This window comes from Tachysurus vachellii, chromosome 4 (assembly GCF_030014155.1).
Source record: "Tachysurus vachellii isolate PV-2020 chromosome 4, HZAU_Pvac_v1, whole genome shotgun sequence".
Lineage (NCBI taxonomy): Eukaryota > Metazoa > Chordata > Actinopteri > Siluriformes > Bagridae > Tachysurus > Tachysurus vachellii.
The window spans coordinates 28707803-28726370 of record NC_083463.1 but is presented as its reverse complement, the minus strand read 5'-3'; the positions used below and the strand labels follow the sequence as shown (position 1 = coordinate 28726370).

Here is an 18568-nt window from a genome sequence, read left to right as displayed (position 1 = left end):
CTGCGGAGACCGAAAGACGGAAAGACATCCTAAGTCAGGGTTGGTGACCTTTACACTTTCTGTGGGGCCGAACACTATCACCTCAGTTTTATCTTCATTTAAAAACAGAAAGTTTTGGGCTAGCCAAGCTTTAACTTCATCTAAGCACAATAAAAGGTATGTAATGGATGAGGGGTTATCATTGTTTATTGTATATCACTTTGAACAATTTTTTTTTAATTTTTTAATTTTTTTTATTCATTTTTTTTTTTTACAAAGCAGCTTTACAGACATCCGGATGCAACAAGGAAGCCACAGGTGACAGTAGCAAGGAGAGAGAACCAGACTCAAAAGGAAAGATTTAAGACAAACAGTACAAAGGGTCTTAAAGGATGTTTATTATGAATGAATTGTGAATAAGATTTCTGGGATAAGACACAGGACAGTCTTTTGGATTACAGCAGCAGTTTTTAGGTACTGTATAGTACCGCCTCACTCTCTCCGTTCCTGTGATACTACATTCAGTTCCTCGCACATCCAGGTCTTCCACGAGTCGAGTGTTTGATCATTTAGTGCTGCTGCTCCCAAGCTTGACACCTTTTTTCGTTTAAATCTGAACTCAAGACCCAACTTTTGCACTCTACACCATTATACTGCTAGCTTGTTTTTTTTTATGTTAGCTTTGTCTTTTTTTTATAGCAAGTAATCCTGTGTTCCTTATAGTTTGTTTTGGCACACCTATCATTTTTTGTTTGTTTTTAATGCTGTTTTATTTTAGATAATTAGATGCATTTTTCCATTTGTTGTCACATTTAAAGTTGGGGAACAGCCACAAAACAAGCTAGTTCTTGTTATCTTGTTGTTGGATTATAGTAGCTCAAAACAATCTATCCCTTCCCAAGTCTCTCTCTCTCTCTCTCTCTCTCTCTCTCTCTCTCTCTCTCTCTCTCAAGAGAAATATGTGGCTTGTTATGTTACCAAGAAACCACAAAGCACAAATATCTCCATCCTGAAAACTTTCTCATGAACAAAACTTCAGTTTACAGCTTTTCACTTTCTCTGTCTGACGCTACAGACTCCACCAAAAATGATTAATACAGTAAATCTCCTCACAGACGATAAATCACCTTACAGAAATCTTAACCATATCAATTATTATATGTTTCTTATTTATTTATTTATTTTTTTTGTAATATGTTCAGATGTCTTTCTACAGAAATGTTGATGTATTACTACCAAACTACTGGTAAAGCTGCTATTAGTGAAAGTTAGTCAATCGCTTCTGACCTATCGTGATATAAAATAATAGAAAGTATGGTAACACTGACAAATCATCACCCTATCCATTCTTTCGCTCTGTTTTGTGTTCTGAATTTTATATTTATCTTTCATGACTGAATTGCTTTTCAAAGACTATTTATAGAAATGTGCTTCAGACTTAAATTTGTTATTTGGAGTGTGATTACATGTAAAAAGATAACTCTGAGTCTTCTCAATGTACATCAATAAAACCCACTTGCCTACTACAGTATGTTGAGTCTTAGAGCTTTCCTGTAACAATAAAACAAGATGACTGATATGTAATAACAGTGCTTGTGCCAGCTTTCTCACTTTCCTAAGGACTATTTCTATTTATGTTTCAGTTTCTCTGCCAATTTGTGTACTTTTGCCCTGCTTTATCCTCCTACGCTCTAATTTCTATTTCAAAGGCTTCCTTCGTTCTCTTTTAGTCTTACGCTCCAGGCCAGATCTATAGATTCTTGTAAAGTCTATCCCCAGCTTCCTCCTCCTCCTACTCCTCCTTCTTCTCCCTTTCTTTCTCCTCCTTCTGTTGCCTTAATGTGTGACTCCTGAGAGGAAAGGTCTGGAAAAACCCAATGCCCACAGCTGCAATGTGCATCATCACAAAGACAGATGGGAAACGGAGCCCCGCTGGGTTGAGAGGAAGGCTGTGAGGGATAAATAGTAAGGGAATAAGCTGAGAATAAAAAAAGATCTCAACTTTTTGTGTACAGATTGTTTAGGCTTGTGAATGAGTCATCAGCCAGCCACTATGCTCTCATTATGTTGTATGTTCGAAGAAAATTTTAATAAACTGCATAATAAACACCGAATTAACATTTGTGATTTCCTTTTTGGCTCAAACAAAACTGGTAAAAACAATTGGGAACAAAATGCAAATATATTTGAGACAGTAAAACATGACTGAGTTGCGTAAAGAGAGCTTACGTACAGTATAAGGGTATTATACTACAATGCATACAATACAGTACATACAGACTGGAATAAGGAAGAAAATGGGGTCAGGACATTTTTATTTGTATTGCATGTGTTTCTGATTGAAAAAAGCTCTTGCAAATTGCAATTGCAAATTCAACTTTGCCCAGACTTTGTTCATGTTTTCAATAATGTTTTGTAGTAAGTATTATCTATAAATAGTTTTTTTGTGGCTTAGGAAGTGGGAGTATGTTTTGAAAGGATTTCAAGTATGTTTACATCTCGCTATCTTAAAATTCGATTTACATTTATATTTCTGACTTTTCCTTTCTAAAAACTTAATTAAAGCAGCTGTAAGCAATATTAGCAACAGTTCATTCAGGATTCATTTTTTACCAACTTTGCAAAGATGTTGCTACGTGATTTTCTTGCGTTAATATTAACCCTAAATAGCCTCAAGGGGCTAAACCGCAAAATCCTGGAGGGACTAAATGAGCTTAAATGTCATAGCTTTTCTCTGTAAGGTTTCCAATTTGGCATCCAGTTAAGAAAGAATTGGCCATAAGATGCAGTATTTCTGACTGTCATGATATTTCCATGCTGCTTTCTGACTGATTTTTTAGTGAAAAGTTACCAGCAAACTGCAGTTGAGATTCCACAACTGCTGATGTGTAGGGTGAACCTCCTTACCCTTGTTTCTCAGCTCATAACTCTTTTCTGTTATAATATCCAATCCATCCAAGTGTACCGGTTTCAAATGAATCAAACTTTACCTCTCTCTCTCTCTCTGCAGCTCTGTACTTGTCCTTCTCCAATCCAAATCATAAGAGCACATGGAGAACAGCTAAACCTTATGGGTGTTCTTTAACTGTGCTTGTGGTTTTATAAAACTATCAAAACCCAAAATATGTTTTATAGGCTTAACACTGGTGGGAAGTCAGACCATGAGTCATTATAATGCAGAGAGAAAGGCAGAAAGGGCATTAGAGGGTTGTTATCCAAAGCTTGAACACACCAATATCATCCTAGACTGGAAAGAAAGATGTTAAATACACGTGACTATTTGGAGGAATATGGCGTTGGGACAATTTTACATGTACTACATGCATATTCTAGCATCAAGTTGTGAAAACTGACAAATTAAAATGTCCGTAAACAATATTAGCAACTGGCAGACATTCCATTTTCATGAAGATTTACTCATAGGAGGATTGACCAGTGCAACTGTCTTTTATATAGGTATTTTAGCATATAGTTACCAAAGCTCAAAATTAAAGCATCCGTAAACAATATAAACAAATGGCAAATGTTTCATTTTCATTTTCATTTCAAATTTGCAAAAACATTGTTAATATCATTATGTAAGTAAAGCTTTGAACAGAATATTACCCATAGGACTTTGAAACATCCAAAGAACCCTTGAAGAACACTTTTTTATATGTCACTCAAGTAGACACAGTACATTAGCAAAAAAATTGCATAAATGTACTTATATTGCATGTGTATTTGCTTAGTTTCTAAAAGCTCAAAATTAAAGCAGCTGTAAGCAGTATTAGAAACTAATGTACATTTTACTCATAGAAAGCTGATCAGTGCAATTCAGCTAATGTTCCATGTTTTATATGTGGGTTCTGCCTTAGAGTTTCTAAAAGCTCTAAATTAAAGCGGCTGTAAGTGATATCGGCAACTGCGGTACATTTCCAACATTTGCAAAAACATTGTTTAAGTCTTTATGTGTTTAAAATCTTTACAATGTAATTATTACCTACAAAAAGTGTTCATTGGCTAGAGCACATTAAAATTTCATATAGGTCTTCTGTATTTTGAAGCTTTGCCACAGAATGGCGCTAGGGAGCTGAACTTGTAGAATAACGGTCACTTACTGTATATGTGGCTTGATTTCACTTCCAGTTCCAGAACAAACAAAACTCTCACACTTTCCCTCACTATTTTCAGTGTGTGTATGTCTTTTAAAGTATATATAAGAAAAGGCCTATGTTGTATATACATTAGTACATATTGTGCTAAGCATACCATAGTAACCCAGTGATTATTCACTGCTGGATGTTTAACATTATGAAGAAATAATCATAAAATCAGTCTCTTTGCATACGCCAAAGATCTAATTCCTGTCTACTCTCATCATAAAGGTATACAATATGAAGGTGTAAAAACAGGAAGTCAAGTGCTATTTTGCTGTGAATGTGTCCATACAAATCAGAGCAAATACTTAAGCCCTATATAGGGGACTTTAAAGGGAGAATGTCCATGCATTCTCTACACCGGTTATCCTACTGGGTCACGGGGAACCTGGAGTCAGTCCCAGGAGATTCGGTCACAAGGCAAAGCATACATCCTGGACAGGTTGCCAGTATATCACAGGGCACAGCTACACACACTCACACACCCAATAACACACTATGTACAGTTAAGAGATTGGAATGGATTGTGTTAACATTCAGAGCATTTCCTTATTCTTCTCATTCATTACAAAACAACATAATGGTGTTGCAACATTTGCACGTTTGCACATGTGAAGTGATGTTAGTGTACTTAGTTCTGTGTTTTACTGTATGTAGCAATAGCCATGAGAAACATTTTTTTATTTCAGTGTACTGCGCCACCTGAATATGGTTGAAATGACAATATAATATTCTTAACTTAGGAAAGAGGAATCATCTGAATCAGTTCAAATCATTTGAGTCAGGTATAGTATTAAAAACTCTATACAATACTAAGATCCTCTTCAGCAGTAGTGTAAATGTAGTTATAAATGGATGAAAAATATATGATTCATCGTTCTTTAATACACAAGATGATAGGTGTTGGGAAATTGTGTGTAAGAAGATTTGCACTGTTGTGTAAGAAGAATAAAACACTTAAAAATAAATTGATCCTGAAGTACAATGACTACTTCAAGCTAAGCAAAATTGCTTTTATAAAGATCCGACTCTGTGTGATATCTCTGATAGCACACACTAAAGAGAACAGACTAGATGAAGCATAAGGATTTTTTCGCTATCTAAAACTAATGTCCGGGTTTGTTTGTCTACCAGCGACAGTCAGTCGGGCTGCTGTGCTATTGATCTGCCCTGAGCAGTGTCACACACACTCACACACACTCACCTACATGTTCAACCTGCTGAAAACAACTGCTACAGAACAAACAATATATATTTAAAAAGTCTAGTGTTAATGAAATAGCTCTTATTCATACCTAAGATATTACTGTAAATATACAGGAATATTTTATTTATTAAAAAAAAGGCAAAATTGTTAAATGCAAAATTCAATAACCCAAAACATCTACATTATTTGAAGATTATTCTTATACAAGGAATGTTTTTTTTGGACTGTAAATATAATAAAATAAAGTAAAATATGCTTGAATATGCTGCAGTTTTGTGCTTTGTGTGTGTGTGGGTTTTTTTTTCTATTTGAATTGTTGAAATTACAGGTTTAGAATTTTTTTTTAAACTTCTACTATAACTTTCTATGAAAGCTGTATTCCAGTTTAAAGCAAGTGTATCTTCGAGAGACTACAGGGACATTTCCATTTTTGTGTGACAACTGGAGATGTTGCATGGGAGGAATAAAAAAAGAACTATCCAGAGCTAGACATGGCCAAGCTGACGTTTATGATATTCACTCTGGCTCCAAAAAAAAAAAAAAAAAAATCTAAATAAATAAATAAATAAATAAATAAATAAATAAATATTCTACCAGCTGTTAGACGAGATAAATGCAATGAAAAAACAGTGAAATACAATTTTAACTTTATTAGGAAATGAATGCAAATATAAAAAGAATGTGAATGGATAATAAATAAAAGTTAAAGAATCTGCAATATTACAGATGTTTTTTTTTGTTTGTTTTTTTTTTTTTTTTGTCTGCAACTTTAAATTGTTTTAAAAGTCATATATAAAAATATAGAATTTTTAAAAGAGATATTTAGAGATGCCGGTTTGCAAATTTTTAACCTACTGTATAACGAATGGCCAAAGGCTCATGCCAAAATATGTCCAAAATAATTCTGTGTGAAAATTTGACATTTTCTTTCAGAATATACATGTGGGTTTGTTACACGGTGAACAAAACTGAAACACAGTGAACGTTCCTCTGTAAAAGAGTTACCAGCCTTCCATACTGAGCTGCCCAAGGCTATAAATACTCCTCTATCTCTCCTATTTTAATGTTTCTTTCTTTTCCTCATTACAATATACAATACACTCTTTAGGTCTGATCTACCCTGCAAAAACAAATATCAAAGCATATGAAAATATCTTGAAAATACGCAAATATGTCTTATTTATCTCATTTCTGATTACGAGATTGAACTGTATACAGTAGCTTGTTTGTAGATACATTTATGCAATATAAAGCTAGATGTTCTAGATGTTTTTATTTTTAATGCTTCAATTTTATATAATTATTTCTTTTTTAAATATCTGCCAATAATACAATAGTTTTTCAGGGTTGAAATGCACAGTGTAAACAAATGTTTAATAAATTCAATGTAATAGGAAATCTATATGCAAGATATTTTCACTTTTTGCAGTGGAATAATAAACAATAATGAATCCTAATGTTAAAATTAGACCATCATAGTAGCATAGCAGTCCATCAACTTTACTGGAGCTCTCATCTGTTCCTTCTCTAAACTTAAACCTACACACCTCTCTAGTCTAGGACTAGCTGACAGCAGCTCCTGGCTGAGAATAGGATCAGTGTGTCCTGCATGTCAGGATGCGATGAGTTGTTTGATCCAGGAAGAGAGTTTGGTGATGCGAGTGTAAACACCATAATAATCAGCTCGGCCGCAGCCACGGCCCCAGCTCACTACACCAGCCAAAAACCAGCGACCGGATGTCTCCTGACAAACCAGCGGCCCTCCAGAGTCGCCCTGTGGAGAGAGATGGAGAGCAAATTTGAGCAACGCTGGATTGGTATATCTGTATATTAAAATAAAGTGTATTTTTATAATCTTTCAACAATTATTAGTGCTACTTGGACTACATACTGTATTGTGGAGGAAAAACTTGAATGATTGAGAAAAAAAAAAGATAGAAGACAGAGGATGAGAGATAAAGAGAAGAGGCATCTTACTTGACATGCATCTTTTCCTCCACGCCGATAACCAGCACACAGCATTCTGGGAGTGATAATGTATCCGTAGGAACGGACACAAGCCTCCTCGCTGACCAGATGCACATCGACCTTCTGCAGGATGTCGCTTATGCCACCTGGGGGATTATATATTAAATAATCATTAATGAATAATAAAGATCAAATAAATTATATACAATATAAAAAAGGAAACATTATACTCATTAAAAAAAGGTGTGTGGTACAAATTGTGTAGTGTGTATTTTTGGTTATGCAATTTTAAAGTATTGTTTCATTATAAAGTGGTGAACAAATGAATATCACATTGACATGAATATGAAATCAAATGAATCTTAGCTAAAATGAATCTCAGATCAAATGACTCTCAGATAAAATGAATCTCAGTTCAAATGACTCGGTTCAAATGAATCTTAGCTAAAATGAATCTCAGATCAAATGACTCTCAGATAAAATGAATCTCAGTTCAAATGACTCGGTTCAAATGAATCTTAGCTAAAATGAATCTCAGATCAAATGACTCTCAGATAAAATGAATCTCAGTTCAAATGACTCGGTTCAAATGAATCTTAGCTAAAATGAATCTCAGACCAAATTACTCTCGGATAAAATGAAATGAAACTCAATTCAAATGAAATGAATATGAAAAAATGAAACTCAGTTCAAATGACTCAGTTCAAATGAATCATAGCTTACATTAATCTCGTCTCAAATGAAACTCATATCAAATGCATGTCAGATTCAAATAACCTTGGTGTTATTTTTTATGGTAAAAGTGGAGTATATCAAAGTTAATTAACATTTATTATTTAAGTTCAATTATCTCTAAATTTGGGGTCAGCTTTGTGATTTCTTCTACCAATTTCTCTAAATGTCAGTGTATATACAGTATGCATGTCCTCACCTCCTTCTCTGAGCGCCCCCCAGCCCGTGACCCAGCAGAGCAGACCGGGCTCCAGCTGGTGTGTGGGTTCGGGCAGACAGGCGGGCAGTGCCAGTGTGCCTGCTGAGATGGGTCTCTCAAGCCTAAGCAGTGCCAGGTCGTAGTCGTGGATCTCATCATCGTAGTACTGGTGCAGGTGGATGTGGGTCACACGAAGAGCTTCCTCAGTCTGAGTGGAGGTACGTAGACGCAGCTTACCTACATACACCGTCCATACGGAAGGCGAGTACAGACTAAAAGAGCAGAAGAAAGCATCTTTGTTATCTTCATACCTAGTAAAATTGTCTCCTTTCATAGCCTTTAAGAACTGAGTGTGTGAGTATTGTATAGTGACATTTTATATAAGTACAGTACATACAAACTTAAATATCTTTAAGCGATATACAGTAAGAAGCTGGCTGACAGTAAATATATTCTGTTTTGTCTTTCACTATATTTTTAATATTAATATTTTAGCATTAGTGTTCATCACACAGCATGCTTTAATCACCGATCATCGTTGAAGCAATGTGCAGCAGACACCACCCACTGAGGGGAGATTAACACGCCACCACAGATATGCTGTCCATTTATCTGCAAGCTGGCCTGCCATGGCCACTCCCCCTCTGTCGCATTGACTCCTCCCACCACTCGAGTACTGAACTGACGCAGACCGCAATCTGTAGGAATATGTGTGTGAATGTGTGTTTCTGTATGGTGAGTACTATTTGGAAAATGCAGGAAGTTGTTGAAGCATTTCTAAACTGTATATATATATATATGTGATTTTTTTTTTTTTTTTTTTTTTTTTTAGAGATTCTGGATTTCTGTGACAGAATGGTGTTTTTTTTTATAGTCTCACCACAATATTTCTCATCAGAACCATCAGGACAGTCGCTGATAAAATCACAAGCAGGGTTCTGCTTCTTCAAACAGGTTCCATCAGCGCACATGTAAGTCTTATCAGTACAAGGAACTCCTAGACATACACACAAGTACAGTACATAGCAAGGTATAATATTCATCAGCGAGCTTTCCTCTGTATTTGCGTTTTCCTAAATATTCATTTCACTTTATGTAGACATGGTGTGTGTTTTGTGCATCATACCTATTGTGCAGTTCACTTCATCGCTCCCATCAGTGCAGTCCTGATGTTGGTCACACAACTTGTAGTAGTCTACACACTGACTGTCCCTGAGACAGCGGTATTGAGCAATACACACTGTCACACACACAAACGTATGCATCATGTTAATTCAAGACGATGAGCAGCAATATTGTTAAACCTAAAATACAATTAAGATTCTGTATTGAATCGCTGAAAAACCATTATATGCTGGTAATTTTAGTAATTCTGCATAGATTTCATCTGTGAAATTCTAATTCTTAATCAGACACGTCATCCCCATAGCTAAAGTACAGACATAAACCGATTTTTTGTTATAGGGAACTTTTATCACAGTAATTGCACTCTTACCACAGTTTCTCTCATCCAGACCATTAGGACAGTCTGAGATCCCATCACATGCAGACACACACAGGCCATTGACACTGCACAGGAACTGTCCAGGACAGGCTGAACACACACACCAACAATACCATAACAATCAGGTATGTCACAGATATGTCTACTGCACCATGTCTCAGTGTGTTCAGATGTGTGTGTGTGTGTGTGTGTGTGTGTGTGTGTGTGTGAGAACTAACGATCTGTTTGGTTGAAGATGCTGTAATGGACTTGGAGGCCAGGCCCTGTGAGTGACACCTCTGACGTCATGGAAACGGTGGTGGTGGAGGAGTGGAGGTAAAGTCGCTCAGCGTACGGCTGCAGAGCCCTGGTACCACACATTCTGTACACACAACACACGTCACTTAAACATTACCAAATTTCACTCATTCACATAGACTTCCATTCACTGTATTATCATTTGAACAAATTTAGGACACAATCACTGTTAAAAACATTTATTGTATATATTGTCACACGGACATACAGGACACAAATACGTGCTTACATGCATGTTTATTTGGATAAGTTCATTCAACACTGGTAATTAGAACAATGGACAATATTTAAAATCAGAAATAAACAGCATTAGAGTTCAGACAGGGCAAGGACAAAAGATGAACTGAGATAAACAGACAAATAATGCACAGGAAACAAGCAAAACGTGACGCTAATTAATGATCAGTCCAAAAGAGAAACTACAAAAGGAAGCAATGACCATATAAGGAAAGGAACGGTAGTGCGCAGATTATGGTTTATGCTTAGGTAAATGTTTTAATGCGATTTACAGAACATAAGAAATATTGCAAGAAGTACAAAATGTTTAACATTATACGAATATGTATACAAACATTCAAGATTAATATTAGACTTCTATTTAAATGTGTTTGTATTTATGCCCAGTGAGCAAGCCTGAGGTGACTGGTGCGACTGTGGCAAGGAAAAACTCAGATTAGAAGAAAGAGGAAGAAACCTTTAGAGGAACCAGTCTCAAAAGGGAACCTCATCCTTATTTGGGTGACACTGGAGGGTGTGATTAGTAAATGTCAGTGCTGAATCTACACCAGTTGACACACTGAAGTCTATACGCCACCTGTCCTTTCCTTATATGGTCGTTGTTTCCTGTTCTGGTTACTTGCCATAATAATAAATTAGGGCTATATGTTGTTTGTTTCCATATAATTAAAAGCAAGTAGGGGGCACGGTGGCTTAGTGGTTAGCACGTTCGCCTCACACCTCCAGGGTTGGGGGTTCGATTCCCGCCTCTTGATGCCCGATGACACCTGAGATAGGCACAGGCTCACTGTGACCCGAGGTAGTTCGGATAAGCATTAGAAAATGAGTGAGTGAGTAAAAGCAAGCATGATATGTCAAATGAAACTGAATAACACATTTTTTTTTTTTTTTTAATGTTCAAATCTGAGGAAATTCTTGTGTAACGTTTAAAAACACTTCTACAACACTGATGCAACCTTTGTAGTTGTAAGATGTTAAACACATTTACATTTTATTTTGTATAATTGGGAACATAGCTGGGCCTTATTTATGTAATTTGGAAAGAAACTAGGGCAGATTCTAATGGAAGAAATAATAAACCAATGAATCTTTGATGGTTTATGCTCTAATTATTCAGGATACGAATTCATTTTGATTAATTGAAAATATAGTTACGGGCACATTCCCGGTGACCGTGCATGACCGTGCATGACCGTGCACAAGCTCATGATGAATTTGATATAATGCAGGATGTGAATTTTATGTTTCTTTTTTTTTTTCTTTTTTTTTTTTTACAAGAATGTATTAAACACGTTCCTGACGTATTAAAGATTAAAGCTCACCTGCGGTTCTGAATGAGCCACTGGCCTTGTGTGCAGTTGTGGTTGTAACTGGCTCGACTCAGCTCATAACCCTCAAACTCCAGGGTCAGTCCATAATTCGATGAGGGTATCTACACACAGAGATTTTGGATTTTAATGGAATTTTTAATGGAATTTTTTTTTATTGAAAATACTGAGCATGAAAGTGTTTTCAATTTCCAACATTCACTCATTCATCTATCATCCAAGGTTCCTGAAAGCTAGGCTAATCACTTTGTGACTCACAGTGAACTGCCAGGTGCAGTTAGTATTAGGTGGATAGTAGCTGGGGTAGAACGGGGTCCGTAGGTTCCCCTGAACTCCTTCCATTCTTTCCAAGTTGATATCGTAGGAGCAATCTACAAAAAAAAAAAAAAAGTCAACTCTGGTCCAAGGCCTTTTTTTTTTTCAGTCCAAAATCTGATCTAGTTTAAAAATGGATAAACCAGATCCATCCAAAAGATGAATTATATCTGAACTATAAAATTTACATTAAGTCATTAAACGACATACTCTTTTTAGGCCAGGCCTGAGCAGAGAGGGAGAACGGGTCTTTATAGTTGTATTGGCCCTGTTTCCACACCACTGTCATCCAATCAGCAGAGGATAAAACCTGCACCACCTGCTCATGCCTGCTACAGCCATATAGACTGAGATAAAAGGGATATTTGAAGGAAGAATTGAAGGAAGGATGGGGAAAAGAATGGGAAAAGAAGAATAGAATGAAGAAATGTATTAGCAGGGTTTTCTTTTAGCAAAGATTGAGGATTCATATACGTACTTAATAGAGAAAATATATTCCAACAAAATTCACTCATCCCTGTTAACTTATTGCTCTCATTTACCCCAATAAAGAATCCACTTCACACACTGAACTTTATTTCTTTATTTTCAATTATATTTGGATTTCAACAAAGTTCCCTCTGCAATGCAACATGCTATTAGTGTAGATGTTAGTTAATCAGATATTGTGTATTCGCTTATTCTAAATTACTCAAACCTGTAACTTTAACATCAAAATTAACCTTGTAAAAATGAGATGTTGTTGCTTGAGATGGGTTAATGCTTTTTTTTTTTTTTGGAATAGCTAAACCAGTAGCCCGCCTTGTGTGTGTGGAGTTTGCATGTTCTCCCCGTGCCTCGGGGGTTTCCTCCGGGTACTCCGGTTTCCTCCCCCGGTCCAAAGACATGCATGGTAGGTTGATTGGCATCTCTGGAAAATTGTCCATAGTGTGTGATAGCGTGAGTTAATGAGAATGTGTGTGTGCCCTGCGATGGGTTGGCACTCCGTCCAGGGTGTAACCTGCCTTGATGCCCGATGACGCCTGAGATAGGCACAGGCTCCCCGTGACCCGAGAAGTTCGGATAAGCGGTAGAAAATAAGTGAGTGAGCGCGAGTAAACCAGTAGCAGCACAATTGTGGACTCACTCATATGACACACTGTTAGCTATGGCAATGCATAAAAGAGATTTGTATAGCAAGGACCACCTTGATGTGGTTCTCATCTAATCACTTACATTGATATCACTCCATTTTCTATATTACATACCGTACACAGAGGAAACATGTAAACTCCATGCACACAGGAGCTGGGAATCATACCTTGAGTGTTAATATAGTTCCTACTGTAATTTATTAGTATATTAGTGTGTTGTTCATAAACACAAAACCATTCAGAAATGAATGAAACTCACGAGGTGATGAGTGAGGAGTCAGCCGGGGTGATCGAGTCATAGATAGCCAGCCGGTCTCGACACTCAGGTAGCAGCCACTCCACCCTCAGCTCTAACTGGGAGCCCTCAGGGGCTTTCAGGTGCCATAGACAGGACGAGCGCTGGGTATTCGGTCCCTTCAGAACAACAGGAATGCTGTCAGTCACCGACTGATACCGGTAGCAATCTGAGGCACAGAGGAAACAGAATAAGTATAAATCAAACCACTGAATCAAATCACTCCAATAAAGTGGAAGTGAATTGAAACAGAGAGCTGGATAGGGTAATTATGAAATGTAAATAAGAGAAGAGATACAGTATGTGGAAATGGAAACTCAAGAAGATAGAAATAGATTTAAAAAAAATGCTCATGGAAACAGCATTACAGGCAGGTACAGTACACATAAATCCCCAGGCAGGCTTAAGTGAAAAAAAAAACAACACAGAGAGAGTGGATATGCTCAAGCACTGCTCTTTGTTCATATTAGATCAGACATGCGTAAAAATAAAAGGCAGAAAATAAAATTGAAAATGTCATACCAAATGAGGCTTGCAAAAAATCTATAACTTTGGGCTGGGTTTCTGTAAAAAAAAAAAGCAAAACAAATGAAAATCAACAAAACGCAACATAAAAAAAAACAGGCTTTGACATATGAGTGGAAATAAAAAAGCAGTGCTGCAATGGAGATTGTGGTGGAGTTTGCAGTGTTTTTACACTATTACCTGATAAGGAGAATGAGGACAGAAGAAGCAGATATCCCTCTGAGTTAACTGTATCCTTATCACCTGTCTCTCTAATGCTCTGCATGATTCCCAGTAAGCTCTCGTTGACCTTCTGCATGGTGACCTTCCCAACATGACTCTCAGGGAGGGAAAGGATGAGCCAGAAGTGTGCTACAACATTGCCCTCACTGTGGAAACACCATTTTACCAATGTCAAGAACGTGTTCATCAATGATAATGTGTTGAAAATTTAAGAAATGTGTAATTCATTCTTACCTAAAACCAAACACGGTCGCAGATTTGAAATAGCGTAACACATTTGAGGACTTCACAAGCTTCTCAAGCTGCAAGAATTAATGAGATATAATACTATTATATTTATTATTTACATCTAGAATATTGGACTAAGGGGCATGGTGGCTTAGTGGTTAGCACGTTCGCCTCACACCTCCAGGGTCGGGGTTCGATTCCCGCCTCCACCTTGTGTGTGTGGAGTTTGCATGTTCTCCCCGTGCCTCGGGGGTTTCCTCCGGGTACTCCGGTTTCCTCCCCCAGTCCAAAGACATGCATGGTAGGTTGATTGGCATCTCTGGAAAATTGTCCCTAGTGTGTGATTGAATGAGTGTGTGTGTGTGCCCTGCGATGGGTTGGCACTCCGTCCAGGGTGTATCCTGCCTTGATGCCCGATGACGCCTGAGATAGGCACAGGCTCCCCGTGACCTGAGGTAGTTCGGATAAGCGGTAGAAAATGAATGAATGAATGAATGAATGAATGAATATTGGACTATTGAGTAGAAATAAGCGAATAAGGCTAATCCCATAGTTAGTGGACGCTCTGTATAAACTTCGATATGTTAAAGTTTTCCATTTTTATTATCCAATTTCTAGAGAAACGAACTTGTTCTGTAGAGTCTTCACAATATTGAACTATAAATGGATTAAAAATTGTTTAATAAGACACTTGACATTATTGGAAAAATAATCAGTGACTGGCCACATCACACCACCCCATATTGGATTTTATTTTAACAGCATGACCTGTAATGTTTTATTCATTCATTCATTCATTCATTCATTCATTTTCTATGCTTATCTGAACTATTCTCGGGTCACGGGGAGCCTGTGCCCCGTGACCCGATGTGATCTCAGGCGTCATTGGGCATCAAGGCAGGATACACCCTGTATGGAGTGCCAACCCATCGCAGGGCACACACACACTCTCGTTCACTCACGCACTCACACACTACAGACAATTTTCCAGAGATGCCAATCAACCTACCATACATGTCTTTGGACCGGGGGAGGAAACCGGAATACCCGGAAGAAACCCCCGAGGCACGGGGAGAACATGCAAACTCCACACACACAAGGTGGAGGCGGGAATCGAACCCCCAACCCTGGAGGTGTGAGGCAACCGTGTTAACCACTAAGCCACCGTGCCCCCCTGTAATGTTTTATTTCTTTCTTAATTGTGAGGATGAGTGGAATATCAATTTCAAACCTTAGATTTTCCACCAATGGGATACAAATCATCTGATATCTTTAGCACATTTGGATGTTGCAATCTCTTGAAAAAAGAAAACTATACCTGGCAACTATAATTTTAATTAGAAACATAAATAAACTTGTAAACGAATTGATCAAAGACAAAGAGAACCAAAAATGCTTAATCGGGTGAAGGATGGAAGTGGAACTGTTCGTTTTTGTTACAAAAGTAATGATCAGTGATCACTGACCATAAACCGTTCCTCTAGATCTATCTTCTTTCTAGGATACAGGACCTTCTTGATCAGTTCTAATGAAAAAGGGTTGGAACTGAAAGCTGTAGTAATGTCTTAGATTCTGCTATGAAAGTCATATGTGGTATGAGGAGGATGTTGTAGCTCAGTGGTTAAGGTGTTGGACTACGGATCGGAAGGTTATGAGTTTGAATCCCAGGTCCACCAATCTGCCACCTAATCAAGGCCCTTAATCCTCAATTGCTCAGTTGTGTAAATTGAAGTAAATCTGGATAAGGGTGTCTGCTAAATGCTGTAAATGTAAATAAAAGTTGTTTCTGACCATGGCCTCCACGGAGCGTGCTTCCTCCCGGAAAGCTCGACTGGTGTGGGAAGAGAGAGCGGTGGAAAAGTTCCTGTTCAGGATAGAGATCTGGCCTATATACTGCTGCTCCACCTGTACTTCTAAGACCCACACTCTGTACTCTAAACAGAAAGAAGGAACATCTTTATAGCAAAAATTAATGATTTAATTAAACTTTGTTAAAATATGTTAGATTGTAAAACCGGCTGGATTCCATTTATTAGTCCATTGATCTAGTGAAATAATGTAGTGCTTTTTTTTCCACCTATACCTAAAAAATACCAGGCCAGGGCTGAACCTCCAGCCAGGATCAGAAGAATGAAGATGATGATCAGGGCAATAGCTCGCCGTGAGGCCACCTTATACGTCAATGTTGGCGCGTTATCAGAGCCTACCTGTAAATAGTTGAATAACATATTACAGCACAGATCTGGCCTAGTTTTTTATACAATGATTAAAAAAATGTAATAGAAAGTTGACCACAATCAAATAAACCAAAAGGAAGGATCATCAACCTTTTGAACAGTTTTTTTTTATGTGTATTTAAATTGTATTGCTTTGTTTTGTGCTTTGTGTTGTTTTTTGATGTTTAATGTCTGTACTGTATGGACGTTGCACCGTTTGACCTGTGAGACACGACATCTCGTTCCACTGCATGTCTCAACATGTAGCGAAATGACAAATAAAGAAACATGAACTTGAACTTCACTGGTTTGAAAAGTTAACATGTCTGAAACAGCTATGATTTGAATTAAGTTTTTAGTTCAGTTTAGCCTACTAAAACATTTACAAACAACTTTGACGCCCTTTGGAGACATTTGGGGAGAAGTGATGAGAGCCATGCAAGCTTTACGGTTTTGGGAATTTGGCTCCACCTACTTAGCTCCACCCATTACCAGGTTAAAATACTGAGCTATTTGAGTCAGTTTAGTAATTGTATTCTTTAACAGTGGTATGGATTATATGCACAAAAATTCAGAAAACTATCTATCTATCTATCTATCTATCTATCTATCTATCTATCTATCTATCTATCTATCTATCTATCTAAAACATTCCTATTACACACAACTTTGAGACCTTTTGAAGAGATTTGAAGAGAAGTGAGGAGAGCCAATCAGAATGCAGCCTTCAGCCTTTTGTAAATTTGCACCTGTTTATTGGCTTTGCTAGTGGTAGGGTTTATATGTACAGGTTTGCAGCCAATCAGTATTCAACCAAGCATTCTGAAGCTAGTGGCCAGAAAAGCGCACAAAAGATGCGTCTGCTTTGGAACTGAAACATGAATAACATGAGGATTGTTCTCATAAAACACAACCACAGTTGTAGATTATGAAACATTAGAAAATGACAGTTTTGTTTACAGGTGACATTTTACAGGAAACCAAAACCAAAATAACCTAAATCTGAGTAATCAAACTCCTCAAGATAAAGTAGATTGAGGTGTAAAGATGAATTCCATGTTTATGTAAAGACGAGAATGCTGTGTGTGTCAAAGCCTGTTCCTAAAAAAATATTTCACAGCTTCATCGAGCATACTAAAGGATTATTATCAGGCGTGATAGATTAGAGTAAGATCTGTAGCCACACATAGGGACAAAACACTGGATTGCCATTTTAGAAGTAGTTTCAATATCCTGATTCATCATCAATATGGATCACATTGAAACACACGGATCATCACAATCACAGGAGATGATTTCTCGAGAGCTTTTATTCGTGTGATTTTATTTTATGTCGCTCAGAAGCTACATTATCAGGCTGCTAAAATATTACGGTTACTTATCTCTCAGGTGTCTGTGCTAAACACTGACTTTAAATAAATTTTAAACCCCATTATGCATATATTTTAATGCTGGTATAAAGCGCTTACTTGCAAGGCAGGACAAGCCACCTTTCCATTTCCATACTCCACACAGTACACCGAGTTCTCTGTATTCTTGTGCTCCATAATACTACAAGACTGATACGTCTGCTTGATGCATTTCCAAACTAAAAAAACAACAATAGTCACTCAATCCTTTCCAACAAGTGTGTTGCTGTGAAAAAAAAAAAAAAAGATATCACTCCAGATATCACTCCAATTATTCCCCATGCTTCAGTGCCACCTGCGCCCAGACATTTGAGCAGGCCTAATGACCCCAGAGCACCAGAAAAGCAGCTCCGGTTTCCCTTTTATTTACAAATCCAAAGTTTGCCATGAATCAATATCCTCTTGTTGCTCTTAAACTGTCCTGGTTGCTGATTTGCCCCTGTCCCTGTTTTGCATTTGATCTAAATACTGGACAAAAACACTAACAGCAATCACACAGCAAAAACACTAGCAAATCTGAATGAGTGTTAATGCAGAGAGTGTTAAATACATGCATGGTACATGGACACAGTAGCTAGGAAACGTATTCTTTGCAGCCTATAGGGACCTTCGTTTATACCCTAGGCTGCTAGTGC

At 37.4% G+C, this 18568-nt stretch overlaps 1 protein-coding gene across 1 annotated transcript; it reads right to left on the bottom strand.

The window, feature by feature from the left end:
* Positions 1-6022: 6022 nt before the first annotated feature.
* On the bottom strand, positions 6023-18267 carry LOC132844911 (transmembrane protease serine 6). Its single transcript, XM_060868795.1, has 18 exons — positions 17994-18267; positions 16392-16515; positions 16100-16242; positions 14315-14382; positions 14039-14226; positions 13856-13897; positions 13298-13502; positions 12116-12252; positions 11849-11961; positions 11585-11694; positions 9947-10089; positions 9720-9818; positions 9351-9464; positions 9105-9221; positions 8754-8922; positions 8225-8496; positions 7303-7439; positions 6023-7099 (listed from the first exon to the last, which is right to left on the bottom strand). Exons 1-18 carry the CDS (start codon positions 18069-18071, stop codon positions 6938-6940), a joined length of 2421 nt encoding a protein of 806 aa, XP_060724778.1. The 5' UTR covers positions 18072-18267; the 3' UTR covers positions 6023-6937.
* Positions 18268-18568: the final 301 nt, after the last annotated feature.